This window comes from Salmo trutta, chromosome 7, assembly GCF_901001165.1.
Source record: "Salmo trutta chromosome 7, fSalTru1.1, whole genome shotgun sequence".
NCBI lineage: Eukaryota > Metazoa > Chordata > Actinopteri > Salmoniformes > Salmonidae > Salmo > Salmo trutta.
Window position 1 is genome coordinate 16,167,275 of NC_042963.1, and position 16,962 is coordinate 16,184,236.

A 16,962-nucleotide genomic window follows, 5' to 3' on the forward strand; every position below is an offset into this window, starting at 1 on the left:
ATATAAAGCAAACAGCACTATTTTCTTGTTTTTATTATATTTACGGATAGCCATGGCACAATCCAACACTCTGACATCATTTACAAAGGAAGCATTTGTGTTTAGTTAGTTTGCCAGATTAGAGGCAGTAGGGATGACCAGGGAAAAGGGTGTGAATTGGACAATATTTTTGTCCCGCTAAGCATTCAAAATGTAACTTTTGTGTGTCAGTGTCACAACGTCCACAGAAGGTGTCGCCTCTTTTCGGTCGGGCGGTGCTCGGCGGTCGTCGTCGCCGGCCTACTAGCTGCCACCGATCTGTGTTTCAGTGTCTGTTAGTTATGTCTGTTTTTTGATTGCACCTGTTTCGTGTTTGTCATTAGTGGGGGGTATTTAGTCTGTCTGTGTTTAGTTAGGATTCGTGCGGGATTGTTCTTTGTTACGTGTGGTAGAGGTGGTGTTGGTTTTATGTTGTTGGTTTACTACTTATTGTCTAGGCATTAGGGTTACCGGGCTGTGCCCCGTCTGCCTTTTTGAGCGGAGCTTCGTTTAGTCTTTTGACTGTTGTGCTCCCAGCCTTATATGGATTTTGCCCTTGGATTTATTAAATCTCGTTTGTTCCAACGGACCTGTCTCCTGCGCTTGACTCACCCTTAAACTGTTCTATCCGCCCGTGACAGTCAGGGAAGTGTATGGGAGTAAAAAGTACATTCTTTTCTTTAGGAATGTAGTGAAGTAAAAGTTAATGTAGTCAAAAATATAAGTAATAAAGTAAAGTACAGATACCCACTGAAGAGTACCCAAAACCCTTCTGTGATTGTATTTGACAGTGGAAAAAATTGCTTTGTTTCAATGTGACAGGTTTCTATTGAACTTAGGCCATGGTCTACTTAATAAAGTCCATTATACATGTGATCTGTTTTCATGTTTTAAAGGTAACACTCTTCTGTGGAAATCCTCCAGTTGAGAAGAGATAGTAGAGTGAGAGTGACTGGCAGAGACGCGTTCCCTCTCTGGCAAGAGCGGTGCACCCATCTCCACTGCCTGAGTTAGTCAGGTCAGTGAGGAGGAGCCAAGCCAACAAAAGAGGGGCATCGCTGGCCCCACAGACACCAAGGGTCCCAGGGGAGATCCAAAGTGAAGGGCACTGCTGGTCCCCAAAAACCCAGTTAGAGGGGCATATAGGAGAGAAGAAAGCATTGTTGAACCCTTATCGTTTCAAGAAGACCTGGACTGGTTCCTCAGGATCAATGGGACAAGACTAGATCAGTAGGAGCTTTGAAAGAGGTATGTGAGACTTTAGATCAGGGTTCGCCAACCTTGTTCCTGGAGAGCTACACTCCAGTAGGTTTTCAATCCAACCCCAGTTGTAACTAACCTTATTCAGCTTATCAAGCAGCTAATTATTAGAATCAGGTGCACTAGATTAGGGTTGGAGCGAAAACCTACAGGACGTTAGCTTTCCAGGAAGAGGGTTGAGCAGCACTGCTTTAGATCATAAATCTTCCTCATAGTATTAGATCTAAGGGCTCAGATCAAATGTATTTCTATAATAAAACTGTTTAACTTCTATAGCAATTAGTTTCAAAAGCCATTCATATAATTGAGGAGAGAAATATTTTACTCAGTAGTAGCTGATAGTGATCATTTTTAAGACTTGCAGGGTCATTAAGATTGAAACTCAGAGATGACATGTTGAACCAAAAGTATGGTGCCACAGTAGATATACTGGCAGGGAAGATTAATAAAACCACCATCACATATGGAAATTATATTCACCAAACTGAAGGGTTCAGAGAAAGACCGCAAGATGTGAAGACAGCTAAATGTGAACATGATCAAGGCTTCAGAACAGCCCATTCGTTCATGGGTGGTGGTATGTGTGTGTGTGCATGTGTGCGTGCATGTGTAAATTATTTAGGGAGGGGTTATTGGAGCACAGTTTGTTCTAGTGTTAATAAGAACTGGAAAAGTGACAAGTGCATCAAGTCTACAGTATGACAGGCCAATAATAGCCTGCTTTCATCAAAGACCAATATGTTTCATCACAGTTGTCAGACACAAGATTGCACAGATAGATACACAGACACAGACACAGCTAGACATGCGTACACACATTTGAAAAGTGAAAGACCTTCCATATGATGTGCAGATCACAGGGATAGCATCAATAAACACATCTTGCTGGATGCTGAGTAGCGGTGGATACAAAGGATGCAGAGAAAGAGTCTTGACTCATCTGTTCTGCCCGGCACTGCTAAGCAGATTAGTGTCTCCACATGTTTACTTTTATTTCCACACTCATTCTTTTCAACATTTAACCTCACGCCATCTTAGCTCCCTCAAATGCACATTCACTCAGACATTAACAAAAAGATCCATGGTACATAAAGATGGGCCGTTTAGTTCCAAGGTTGGTCTCATACTTTCCAAATTACATGAACAGCCTGTGAATTAGAGGTTTTTCCAATGGCTTTGGTGCAAATTTTCACATGTATGTGGTACATTTTCACAAAGCTTAGTACAAAACTCAAAAGAGATCATCAAAAAGACAGTTGTTTCAATAACTTTAACCACATTTTCAATTGACAACTCACAAAATTATACAGTCACTTTATCACCAAAGTTAGTGTTTCATCTAGAAATACATGTTTCACATTGCAATACATGTTCAAATAAGCAATTGCTTTTCACAATGCAATGCTCACATTACTTTTAATTTGATTGTCTTCTCATTTGTTAAAATTCATTGAACTATTACTTAATCCGACTGCTCTTAATTGATAATCACTTAACCGTTTGGTAAACCTATAGATTTTAAACTGGTTTGTCTAGTACAGATCTTGAGAACGACATAATTAAAATGTATGTTTGTGTAGTATGAACATATACATTATGATATGTACTATTATGATTTTACTTTTACTACAAAAAACAGATATTGACAAAAAACAGAGATGTATTTGTATGTAACAAATGCATCCCCTAAACAGTAAACATGTATCCAAAATGAAGTTGCTGGGATCTTTTTGTTGATGTTTTTTTTATACTGCTTTATTAAAACGGCATTGGCCAAACAGTACTGTAAAACAGTAGTATATTCCATTTACATGGCAGGCACTTTAATCCAAAGTGACAACAGTGAGTCCACGTATTTTCATACTGTATGTAATCCCAGTGGGAATCAACCACACAACTCTGGTGTTGCTAGTACCATGCTCTAACTAACTGAGCCACACAAGACCACTACAAGACATAAGTTTAATACAATACTGTAAAATACAATACATGATTATAATACAGGTGGAAGGTGTATGGATGCCATCCCTTTGAGCATGCCAACCTCCTTCAGGACATGGATGAGGCATGCAATGACATCAATCCAGACCTACTGTATGTCAGTAGGATTCGCCATGCCAAAAGATTTTCTCCAGGTGCATGAACAATGAGGACATTTACTGTGTGGATGAGAACCTCTGGGCAAATGCTCAAGACAGGCTTGATGCAAACTAGTGCCTGCTAAATGTTATGTATCTTTCATTTATTTAATTTGATTACAGTACAATTATATCTGAACAATACATTTATATTTTGCATCAATAATTATGAAAGATGTCTTCAATGAACATACCTTTGGTCACACATGGGATAGAAATTATGGAAATTAGATTTTCTTGAAAGGTAGTGCAAGTGTGTAGCCTATTGTGAAAGCAGTGCAATGTACTGTAATTCACCTGACACAAAACTGAATCCAAATATTATACGATTGATTTTATGTGAATTTTACAATTACTGTACCTTTAGCCACATTTGTTGATAACAAAATATGAAAATACTCTGGATACATCCAGCAACATGAAAAGGATATTCCTGGAAAATATGGGGTAGGTGCAAGACAAGGGTCAAGGGTTTGAGTCAGGACTAACTTCTCTCTCCAAGTGGCCGCACAGCTCTCCAAAGTAAGCACAGTTCCTAAGTAATTTCAATGCACTTTTATGACAAAGAAGAGTATTCAACTATAAGGTGCTTTTTTGAGCTCTCCTAGCTGTGTCGTTGAGGAACTAGAGCAAGCACACTTGTAGTTATTTTGTTTGGAACGCAATCCTGAATCCCCGCCATTTGGGCATCATTTGAAAGCTTGTTCTTTTGCCACAATACTGTATATCTTACAATGTTAGGCTTTCTCAAAGTCATTCAGAGAAACAGATAGTAATTTTGGTGAGCATAGAAAGAAGTCATGAGTGCATTCAAGTGCATGTTGTGCTGCGAATTTTCTTCACAATAGACAAATATGGGCTTATTCAAAAATGTTGACACTGTTTATGACATGAGTTTTATGATGTGGAAATGTGAAGTGCACATTTGGACTCACAGGTGTTTGGTTTGATAGTATGTCATCAAAGCAGTATTAATTATAATCCTCAACAGTAGTACATTGCCACTGCGTTCCAATTTAAGTGCTTATCAGTGCCCAAATCTTCCATTTTCAACCAGTACATTTGTATGAGTGTAAAGGGTGAAAAGAGCTAAATTGAGAAGATATCATTATGTTGTGTTTTGGTGATTAAACCAATGTACTCATTATATTTTGGATCAATGGTTGTGTGGTGAAATATGTCTACAAACAAAATGAATGAACAATGAAAGTTTTTGATTGTAAGACTGGTTGTGTTACAAGTGTTACCAGTTTGGAATTTTTGTACCGAGTTTAGAAAATGTACCACATAGTTGTGAAAATAGTACCAATGTGATTAAAGAGAACTGTAAACACATATGAACTGGGTCTCCATAGTTATATAGACCAACATACTCTGAGTGTACAAAACATTAGGGACACCAACTTCCTAATATTGAGTTGCACCCACTTTTGCGATCAGAACAGCATCAATTCATCAGGGCATGGTGTTGAAAGCGTTCCACAGGGATGCTGGCCCATGTTGACTTCAATTTTGGCACACACACAATCCATGTGTCAACTGTCTCAAGGCTTTTGTTTTTTTTCTTCAGATTTTCAAACAATCCATTTATATTTTCCAACGGGGCTATAGATTTGGGTGAGGTATTTTTCTCACCTGAGTAGCCTCGTTTCACTGCCAAAAATAAAATTAAACCATCTAGTGTTCAGCGAAATAACAACACAATGTCAAATACAGGTAACCTATTCAAATAATTAACATCCAATCACATTAACCGTTACTCTCTCGCAGGAATTCCACTAACGGTCCGTATGTAGTGAAACGTAGCTGCTGCTCATTCCGTTTGCTCGAAAATGTATAAATGGTTAAAAAAAAGTAAGGCCCGCGTACATAGAGACACATACCAGCTCTTCTGGTAGTACTGCTACTACCAGCAGTACAACCAGTAGAGCTGGTATGTGTCTCTATGTACGCGGGCCTTATTTAGACAAACACCTGCACCTACTTAGACAAACACCTGCACCTGTCGACGACACAAGTTGTTCTGCTTCCACGAGCACATCCAATGCTAGCATCAGTAGTTCTACAATTGTTGTTAGCCCAGCTAACATGGACACTGACAGTTGTGAATCTGATGCAGCCGAAGAGCTACTGCCCCCTTACCCGGGAAAGCACCGAATAACAGACCATCGAAGAGGCACAAATATGATGAGAACTACATTGGTTTGGGGTTCACTTATATTGGGAGTAGTGCCTTTCCTCAGCCACAGTGTGTTATATGTGCAAAAGTACTATCTCACAACTCGATGAAACCTTCACTCTTGCGTAGACATTTAGAAATAAAACATGCCAACTTGAAAAATAAGCTACAGGAGTTTTTTGAGCAAGAATTAAGACAACTTTCGAGTAGTAAAACATGCATAAAAGAAACAGTTACCATTAATATGAAGGGGCTAGAAGCGTCTTATATGGTGAGCTACCGAGTGGCTAGGACAGGCAAGCACCAAACTATTGTGGAGGACTTAATCCTTCTGCTGCCGCAGATATGGCTGAGACAATGCTGAGGGAAAAGGCCAAAAAAAATATACAGACAATGTCTTCATCAAACAACACTGTTTCACGACACATCTGTGAAATGGCAGGAGATGTTTTGAAACAATTACTGCTTCACATACAAGCCAGTGAATTATTTGCATTACAGCTGGATGAGTCAACAGACATGGTGGGCCTGGCACAACTACTGGTATATGTCCGTTACGTTTATGGGGGATCAATTAAGGAAGACATCCTCTTTTGCAAACCACTGGAAACCAGGACAACAGGAGAGGATATTTTTTAAGTACTGGACAGCTTTGTGACTTCAAATGGACTTTGGTGGTCAAGATGTGTTGGTATCTCTACTGATGGCGCAAAAGCCATGACATGGAGACATAGTGGAGTGGTAACGTGTGTGCAAGCAGTTGCTCCCAACACCACTTGGGTACACCGCAGCATCCACCAAGAGGCTCTTACTGCCAAAGGAATACCTGACAGCTTGAAAGATGTTTTGGACACTACAGTGAAAATGGTTAACTTTGTTAAAGAAAGGCCCCTGAACTCTCGTGTATTTTCTGCACTATGCAATGATATCGGCAGCGACCATGTAACGCTTTTACAACATACAGAAGTGTGCTGGTTAAAGTATTGACACGTTTTTTTAAAATTGAGAGACGAGCTTAAAGTGTTCTTTACTGACCATAATTTTCACTTGTCAGACCTCTTGCATGACTGACCTATCTGGGTGATGTTTTTTCTCGCCTGAATGATCTGAATCTAGGATTATAGGGACTCTCCGCAACTATATTCAATATGCGGGACAAAATTGAGGCTATGATTAAGAAGTTGGAGCTCTTCTCTGTCTGCATTAACAAGGGCAACACACAGGTCTTTCCATCATTGTATTATTTTTTTGTGTGCAAATGAACTCAAGCTTACGGACAATGTCAAATGTGATATAGCGAAGCACCTGAGTGAGTTGGATGCGCAATTACGCAGGTATTTTTCCGAAACGGATGACACAAACAACTGGATTCGTTATCCCTTTCATGCCATACCTCCAGTCCACTTACCGATATCTGAACAAGAGAGTCTCGTCGAAATTGCAACAAGCGGTTCTGTGAAAATGTAATTTAATTAGAAGCCACTGACAGATTTCTGGATTGGGCTGCACTCAGAGCATCCTGCCTTGGCAAATCGCGTTAAGACTCTGATGCCTTTTGCCACCACGTACCTATGTGAGAGTGGATTCTCGGCCCTCACTAGCATGAAAACTAAATACAGGCACAGACTGTGTGTGGAAAATGATTTAAGACTGAGACTCTCTCCAATACAACCCAACATTGTAGAGTTATGTTCATCCTTTCAAGCATACCCTTCTCATTAACCTGTGGTGAGTTATTCACCATTTTTGATTAACAAATAAAGTTTTATATGTAAGATGGCTAAATAAAGAGCAAAATTATTGATTATAATTATATTATTATTTGTACCCTGGTCCTATAAGAGCTTTTGTCACTTCCCACGAGCCAGGTTGTAACAAAAACTCACACTCATTCTTATGTTTAATAAATGTGTCGTATAGTGTGTGTGTGGCAGGCTTACAATGATGGCAAAAAACAACATTTGAGAGTGCGCTGACCCTGGTGCTAGAGGGGGTACACAGCTGGCAGTTGAATGTTTGAAGGGATACGGGACTATAAAAAGTTTGGGAACCATTGATCTACACTGACTGAAGTGGATTTAACAAGTGACATAAATAAGGGATTGTAGCTTTCAACTGGATTCACCTGGTCAGTCTATATCATGGAAAGGTGTTCCTAATGTTTTGTACACTCAGTGTATATTGATGACCAACATATTTATGCCAATTGCACATACATACATGACGATGATAATGCCAAAGATATATTTATTTTTCCTACCACGAACTATCGGCAAGGGACTTATTTCATTTTAGCTGCTCCCGGCATTTTATGGGAAGGAAAATAAAATGTTTGATGAATTACAATGCATGGTTAACAAAATGACAGTTCATATGTCAAAGTATGAAAGTTCTATGAACAGTTCTAAGAACTGCAAGCTAGCGATGACACAAGACACAACTGTCAGTATTACTAAGTAATCACACTAATAAAGGATCATTTATAATAGAACATTTGTAGATTGACTGATTGAGTGATTAGGATCATTTACTTGTCAGCTCATTGAAGGTTTGAGAGAGGGTTAGCTTCCATTCTTAAAGTTCACCGCTGGTACGTTCATCTGGAGTCAATCAGCCCAGTCAGGAGACTTGGCTTCGGTTTGAGTTCAGTTGTGTCTTTTTGACGAAAAACATGACATCAAATGTGGAGTCTTTTGTCTGTTTGAGCTCAGACATTGTTTTTTGGGGGGTCTTTTTAGTGGCCAGGGCGAGTGGTGTTCCTGGAGGCACTGTGACTAGTTGTGGTTTGAGGACGGCCTGAGAAACTTCACCACGGACTGTTTGTCTTGGGCAAGGATTACTGTACAGTTTGACTGACAAAGCATGGCACAGGACTCGCAGTCAAAGCCTTTTCCTCTTCAGTTATAACTACAAATGTAAATGTTATATTCAGGAATTCTACGGAATGCACAGTTGTTGGCCCCGCATAATAAGAACAACAAAAACAAAAACAACTATATTGTTCTTTCTGGTTTTAAACAGGTTAAAAAACTTCCCAGAATCAGATATTGGTCAAAAAGATACTGAAATCTATCCTGATTATTATCATTACACCATACAATGTACCTATTGCATATACAGTATACAGACAAGGATGCTCTCCTAGAAGTGAAGGAATTATTAAATAAATGAAGCAATCGCAATCCCATCAGCGGTAGATGAAAATTACGGCCGATTTTCCATGTCTCTATTGAAGACAACGTCAGTGGCCATGTATTCTGAGAGTGGGGTCATGGTTTCTCTCCCTGGACTCGGAAAAAGGCACTAATTGCAATTCCACACACAGTCTTACACAAGAAGCTGGAAAGAGTTATCCTGAAAAGAGTGAGCGTGTGTGTGTGTGTGTGTGTGTGTGTGTGTGTGTGTGTGTGTGTGTGTGTGTGTGTGTGTGTGTTGCTGTGCATGCCTGGTGATGGATGGGAATCATTGTCAAAACAACAGACACAACAGTTCTAATTAAGGCCCACTCTGATATGAAAATATCTTCATCGTGGTCACATTAACGAAGGCCAACTCAAAACGTCTTTGTTAGGGAAATATCACAAACTAAGCCCGGCAGACTTGATAGATCTTGACAGGAGCACATCCAGTCAAATGGCACCTTTCTCTGAGAAGAATAGAGGACCATTGTACAGTGTGTGCAATCTAGAGCAGTGCAGCTCATTGACCCTCACTCACATGTCCTCTCTAGCCTTGATTATCCCTGCCTACTGAAGCCCATGATGTGTTTACTTTTTTCCGCAAAAAGATGTGGTGATTTCTATCCTGTTCTTTTTCCTTTTCATGTTGGGATAGGACGACAAAGAGTCTAGGGCGATGACGCTGATTGGCCGCTGTCTGCTGGTGGTAGTGTTGTGGATTGGGGTCAGAGAAGGGGCCGGTGGTGAGCAGATGAAGCAGGCCCAGGCTCCTCTTATCCCTCATCGGCCGTTCATCGTAGTGTGGAACGCCCCCACAGAGTCCTGCCGCCTTCGCTTCAAGGTGGACCTGGACCTCAGTGTCTTTGACATCGTGGCCAACCTCAACGAGACCCTTAGCGGGCCTAATGTCACCATCTTCTACCATAGCCACCTGGGCTATTATCCTTACTACGCCAGCTCTGGGAACCCCATCAACGGGGGCCTGCCCCAGAACCAGAGCCTGTCCAAGCACCTGAGCAAGGCCAGGGCCGACATCGACAAGCTCATCCCTCACAAGGACTTCCGAGGCCTGGGTGTCATTGACTGGGAGAACTGGAGGCCCCAGTGGGTGCGCAACTGGGGCTCGAAGGACATCTACCGCAACAAGTCCAAGGAGCAGATCCGGAAGCTCCATCCAGATTGGCCTGAGAGCAAGGTGGAGAATGAGGCCAAGGAGGCCTTTGAGAGGGCCGGACAGGCCTTTATGAACAATACTCTACTGTTGGCCGAAAGTCGACGACCTGACGGCCTCTGGGGCTTCTACTTGTTCCCCGACTGCTACAACTATGGCTACAAGACGCACCCGCATCGCTACACAGGTGAATGCCCCAATGTGGAGCATGTCCGTAATGACCATCTCATGTGGCTTTGGAGGGAGAGCACAGCTCTCTACCCCTCCGTGTACCTAGACTACGAACTCAAGTCCTCGGCCAACACCGTCAAGTTTGTCCACTACCGCGTCAAAGAGGCCATGAGGATTGCCTCCATCGCACGCACCAACTTCACGCTGCCTGTGTTTGTGTACTCTAGACCCTTCTATGCCTACACCTTCACAGTCCTCTCAGAGGTGAGAAGGATTACTAATAGATGGTGATGTTGGGCAACTGATAACTGCTGTTGCTGTTGGTTCAAGAGTGAAAATAATAGTTGGGACAGTGATAAATATTCCAACACATTCTTTTGTGCTTTTTAACACATAAATTAGCGCTTTTCCAATCCAGAAACATCCTCTAGCCCTTAACCCCTATAGGCTCTTGAGTAGATCTGAAATAACTGGATAGTTACAGCATTTCTACCTTGCCCTCTGATTGCCTGGATGGAATATTGCTTACCTACAGTATTTTAACCTTTCAAGTGTATTAAAGTACATATAGAGTGGTGATATAGGGCTTATTCTGGATTGGGCCATGATCTCTATTTTGAGTTTCAGGGGGTAAAACATGAGAGTGTACCAGTCAACATTGATCACTGGAACAGGTCAAGTATTCACCTCACTTTGACCTGAAGGGGAGACTGTGTTTGCAGTGTTACATCTTTTCTTATGTCTCTCCTAGAGTGACCTGGTGCACACTATCGGAGAGAGCGCAGCTCTTGGGGCGTCAGGAGTGGTACTTTGGGGCTCCTCAGAATATGCTCGAACTCAGGTAAAGAAATTACACAGAAAACTATGTGCGATATGATTGTTTTTATTTATTAATCCCGGATCTGAGTGGGGCACCATTTTTTTCCTGCCTGGAAACACGTGATTTCAACTAATCATGTTCATAAAATGATAGTCTTATCAAGGTATGTCAAATCACAATTGATATTCTAATGTGATCCAAACATAGAAGTCTATAATGTACTGTATTGTACTTTACTGTACTCTACTGTACACTAAACTCGAGTAGAGTAAAGTTCAGTACAGTACAGTACAGGAAAGTAGAGTATAGTTCAGTACAGTACAGTGGAGTACAGTTAAGTACAGTACAGTATGGTACTCTACTGTACTGTACTCAACTGTACTCTACTGTGCTGTACTGCACTATACTCCTCTAGAGTTTCTTACAATTCACTGGATCTATATTCTTACAATAATTATTTTGGATTAATTACTAGCCGTGCTATTTTCAATGTTCCTGATTAGGGCTGTGGCGGTCATTACATTTTGTCAGCCGGTGATTGGTTGCTATTTCATTGGGGCCAGGAGTTGAGAACCTAGACAAAGCTGTCTGGTATCTAACTCGTTTGACACAGTAACAATGGGAGATGAACTGATCTGCTGGTTTATTCTTGTCGGTTTTCGGTTGCAAGCAAGTTTGTTTTAACACGCTGGTGCATGTAGTCTCTCATTAGTAGCATTTTAGGAAATCCAGCGCTAACCTGCAGCTGCAGTTTAAGTTCTGCATGTTGGTTGCAATTGACCCAATATGTTTTACCAAGTTCATCCTGTGTATTATATTGAACATTTCAAGCCTTGATTCCCTCCATTCCAGTTTTAGAAGAAATAAAATGGAGAGAAAAAAAGAGAAGCAAGTCAAGGGATAGTTAGTGCATGAAGTAAATGAACATACTGTGGGTGACATAAGGAAGGTTCATTCAACATAACTATTATTCCCAGTGAACTGCAGGCCTATTTTTAGCTATACTTTTACAGACACCTATACTTATGCTGTGTATTTATGCTGTGCATCACATTGTATTTGTGCCTCTGCCTGTCTATGTGCACCTCCAGAGAAACTGCCTGACTGTGAAGAAGTATATTGATGGCCCTTTAGGCCACTATGTCATCAACGTCACCTCAGCCGCCAAGCTGTGCAGCAAAGCCCTGTGCAAGAAGAACGGCAAGTGTGTGAGGAAGAGCCTCGACTCAGGGGCCTACCTCCACCTCAACCCCCACTTCTTCCACATTCGCCGCAACCTGGGCCCCCGGGGGCCCCACTTCCACGTGAGCGGCCATCTTAACAACCACGACATCCTGGACATGAAGCACAAGTTTACCTGCCAGTGCTACCAGGGCTGGACGGGGGTCTACTGCGAGATGCCCCAGATGCCACCGCTCCCTCCCATGCCCCGACCCAGGGACAACAGCCTGCTAGGGGATATACTAGTCATCCTGTCACTTCACTTCTCCTGTCTGTGTGTCATCATGTTCCTTGGTTTCTGCCTCATCATCAAGTGTTTGATACTGTAGAGAGAGGACTACCCAGCAAACTGGGAACATTCCCAGGACATTAAATAACATTCTTATTAAGTTCTAGCTAACATTAGGATAACATCCCACAATTGTTTTTATCACCAAATATTTTTTATAAGAAAATGTTTCAAATTAAATATTATTGGAATGTGCTCCTAACATTCACTAAATTGTTGTGCACAACATCTGTTAAAACTACCACAGAAGATTCCCCTAAGGTTCACATTAGGTTGCCAGGGAATATAATAACACAACATTGCGGTAATGTTCTCAGAACTTACTGGTGCAACAAAATATGGATGAAATAGTGGTTGTGTGGAAATATTACCGGAACGTTCTGCTGATTTTGATGGAAATGTTATTCAAAACAACAAGCAGGGAATATTCCTACAATGGTCTCATAAAGTTATAGTGTGACATGATGTTCCAAAAACACCCTGAACAAACTTCAGCAATTATGTCTGGATTCAATTGAATAGGTTCTGAAAAATCTGCCCCAATCGTTCGAATTTTAAATATTTGGAAGTAGATATATTTCCTGCCTGTCATAAAACAATTGCCAGAAACTTTAACAGAATGCTCAAATCAATTCAATCCAACCCCAGTAGATAGATTAACATCCCAATTGCTTTCACTGGCAGAATATCTATTGTCAAAATGAATATATTGCCACGGCTGAATTTCTGTAGGTCAATGCTTCCCATGTCTCCCCTTCTGGCTATTGGGATAAAATTCATAGTGTGGTTTCAAAATGTATATGGCAAGGTAAGCGATCCAGAAAAATAAAACATTTACAAATTTACAAAGAGGGAAAGACATAGGAGGACTATACGTACCAAACTTTAAATTGTATTTCCAGGCACTGACATTTCGCCCCATCCTAAATTGGTTCACTGATATATCCCTTAAACAATGTAAACTACGCTTTATTCCTATTGTTGCTCATACAATTTCTATTTGGCACATTATGGTTTGAGAACAGTCCAAGATTTGAAAAACACATACACATTTCCAGGCATCTCCTTCTTTCTATATTTACAACTTTGGTCAGCTATGGTGGCCTATGGAGTATCTCGGGAAACCCAAATACTGAACCATCCAATGATGGGATTTATATATAAATGATCTGGGCTACAAAAGGACAAATCTCTATAGTATATAAACAACTTTTGGACAGCTCATATTCAGATGTAGCCAATACAAAAGTATGGTCTACAGAACTAAGTGAATCTGAATAACCCTTTAACTGGAAAAGAATATGGAAAAACATAACCTTAGCATCCCATAATCCGAACCATCAATGTCTATATTTTACATTTGTTCACATTTGTTCACACACCAAGGAAATGTTTTACTATGAAATTGGCCATAATTTATTTTATATTTTCTTTTCCTGTATATACAGAATGTATTATTACTTAAACTCTAAAATATTTTGTAATTATGTACCGATACTTTGTAGTTATGTACCTTTTGTAATGTTTTTTGTCTTTAAAATGTTTCTTCTTTTGAGTGGCAGCCCATAGGTACAATCTGTAAAATAATGAATTGAAAATATATGAACGGAATATGAAATGATAAACATTTAACCCCCCAATGAAAAAATGACAAATAAATACAAATTTGGTCAAAAAACTAAAAGAAACATAGTGCAACTGTTAATGGAGAAGTCATTATAAATACCTAAAACAACATGAAGAGAACATTCCCACTAGACTCTCATGAAGTTATAGTGTGAAGAAGGCACAGTGATGGCGAAACGTTAAATTACTGGGAGGTTAAACATATGGAGTGTGCGACTCTCTTTGCTTTTATAACTTACAGTTTATTCACCTCTACACTAAATAATTTTGCGAGAAGCTAATGAAGTTATTCTGTAATGTTATGACATGATGTTCCAATAATGTTCTAAGAACATACTTCCATGATAATGGAAGTGGCTCTGAAAACATTACTGCAATGCTCTGCCAATATTGATGTGCCATATTATTATACGAAGTTGCCAAACTTTGAAACATAGCATCATGTAAAATGATTTCAGACTATCTAATTAGGGTATTGTCCATATATAGTTATAACTAGGACTGGGCGACATCGCCAAAATATACTGCTCAAAAAAATAAAGGGAACACTAAAATAACACATCTTAGATCTGAATGAATGAAATAATCTTATTAAATACTTTTTTCTTTACATAGTTGAGTGTGCTGACAACAAAATCACACAAAAATAGTCAATGGAAATCCAATTTATCAACTCATGGAGGTCTGGATTTGGAGTCACACTCAAAATGAAAGTGGAAAACCACACTACAGGCTGATCCAACTTTGATGTAATGTCCTTAATACAAGTCAAAATGAGGCTCAGTAGTGTGTGTGGCCTCCACGTGCCTGTATGACCTCCCTACAATGCCTGGGCATGCTCCTGATGAGGTGGCGGATGGTCTCCTGAGGGAGCTCCTCCCAGACCTGGACTAAAGCATCCGCCAACTCCTGGACAGTCTGTGGTGCAACGTCGCGTTGGTGGATGGAGCGAGACATGATGTCCCAGATGTGCTCAATTGGATTCAGGTCTGGGGAACGGGCGGGCCAGTCCATAGCATCAATGCCTTCCTCTTGCAGGCACTGCTGACACACTCCAGCCACATGAAGTCTAGCATTGTCTTGCATTAGGAGGAACCCAGGGCCAACCGCACCAGCATATGGTCACACAAGGGGTCTGAGGATCTCATCTCGGTACCTAATGGCAGTCAGGCTACCTCTGGCGAGCACATGGAGGGCTGTGCGGTCCCCCAAAGAAATGCCACCCCACACCATGACTGACCCACTGCCAAACCGGTCATGCTGGAGGATGTTGCAGGCAGCAGAACGTTCTCCACGGCGTCTCCAGACTGTCACGTCTGTCACGTGCTCAGTGTGAACCTGCTTCGTCTGTGAAGAGCACAGGGCGCCAGTGGGGAATTTGCCAATCTTGGTGTTCTCTGGCAAATGCCAAACGTCCTGCACGGTGTTGGGCTGTAAGCACAACCCCCACCTGTGGACGCCGGGCCCTCATACCACCCTCATGGAGTCTGTTTCTGACCATTTGAGCAGACACATGCACATTTGTGGCCTGCTGGAGGTCATTTTGCAGGGCTCTGGCAGTGCTCCTCCTGCTCCTCCTTGCACAAAGGCGGAGGTGGCGGTCCTGCTGCTGGGTTGTTGCCCTCCTACGGCCTCCTCCACGTCTCCTGATGTACTGGCCTGTCTCCTGGTAGCGCCTCCATGCTCTGGACACTACGCTGACAGACACAGCAAACCTTCTTGCCACAGCTCGCATTGATGTGCCATCCTGGATGAGCTGCACTACCTGAGCCACTTGTGTGGGTTGTAGACTCCGTCTCATGCTACCACTAGAGTGAAAGCACCGCCAGCATTCAAAAGTGACCAAAACATCAGCCAGGAAGCATAGGAACTGAGAAGTGGTCTGTGGTCTCCACCTGCAGAACCACTCCTTTACTGGGGGTGTCTTGCTAATTGCCTATAATTTCCACCTGTTGTCTATTCCATTTGCACAACAGCATGTGACATTTATTGTCAATCAGTGTTGCTTCCTAAGTGGACAGTTTGATTTCACAGAAGTGTGATTGACTTGGAGTTACATTGTGTTGTTTAAGAGTTCCCTTTATTTTTTTGAGCAGTGTATAATATCACAATACTTTTTTATTTCTGACTCTATTTGGCAGTATTTTATGTTTATAAAAAAAATGGGGAAATTTAAAATACAATTTGGTAAAAAAATAAATAAATGGGGACTAGGGGGTAACTATCCCCCCTGAGAACAATGTCTAATTGCTGACACAAAAAAAGCAACTTTGGATAAAAACAATTATGTGGATGAAGGTCATGTTTAGGCGAATAAACTATAAAGGGAAATAAACGGCTACAGTCTACACTTTTTTAGTTATTTAATGAAATGTTGTTTTTAGAAAAGAGGCATTTGTTTTAAGTTCCTGGGGAAACTGCTCCCGGAGGTGCCAGTTACCCTGGTAGAAGATTATGACATAGTGTTTCACACAAGTTGTCACGACTCAGGATAAGACCCAGATGCAGACAGTTCGAATAACATACGTTTATTATAAAACAGGTGGCAGGCAAACGACAGGTCAAGGGCAGGCAGAGGTCGGTAGTCCAAGGCAGAGTCCGTAAGGTACAGAGTGGCAGGCAGACTAAGGGTCAGGGCAGGCAGAATGACCAAAACCGGGATAACTAGAAAACAGCGGCTCAAGAACACAGGAGTACGAAAAACACGCTGGTAGCCTTGACGAGACAAGATGAACTGGCGACAGACAAACAGAGAGCACAGGTATAAATGCACAGGGGATAATGGGGAAGATGGGCGACACCTGGAAAGGGGTGGAGACAACACAAAGACAGGTGAAACAGATCAGGGTGTGACACACGTGTGTTAAAATCTGTGTCATCAGTTATATTT

At 41.4% G+C, this 16,962-nt stretch overlaps 1 protein-coding gene across 1 annotated transcript; it reads left to right on the forward strand.

Moving 5' to 3' along the window:
* Positions 1-957: 957 nt before the first annotated feature.
* LOC115197028 (hyaluronidase) lies at positions 958-14,604 on the forward strand. The gene is made up of 4 exons (XM_029758155.1): positions 958-1,266; positions 9,430-10,380; positions 10,868-10,957; positions 12,028-14,604. The coding sequence occupies exons 2-4, from the start codon at positions 9,451-9,453 to the stop codon at positions 12,484-12,486; spliced, it is 1,479 nt and encodes a 492-aa protein (XP_029614015.1). The 5' UTR covers positions 958-1,266; positions 9,430-9,450; the 3' UTR covers positions 12,487-14,604.
* The last annotated feature ends 2,358 nt before the right edge of the window (positions 14,605-16,962 follow it).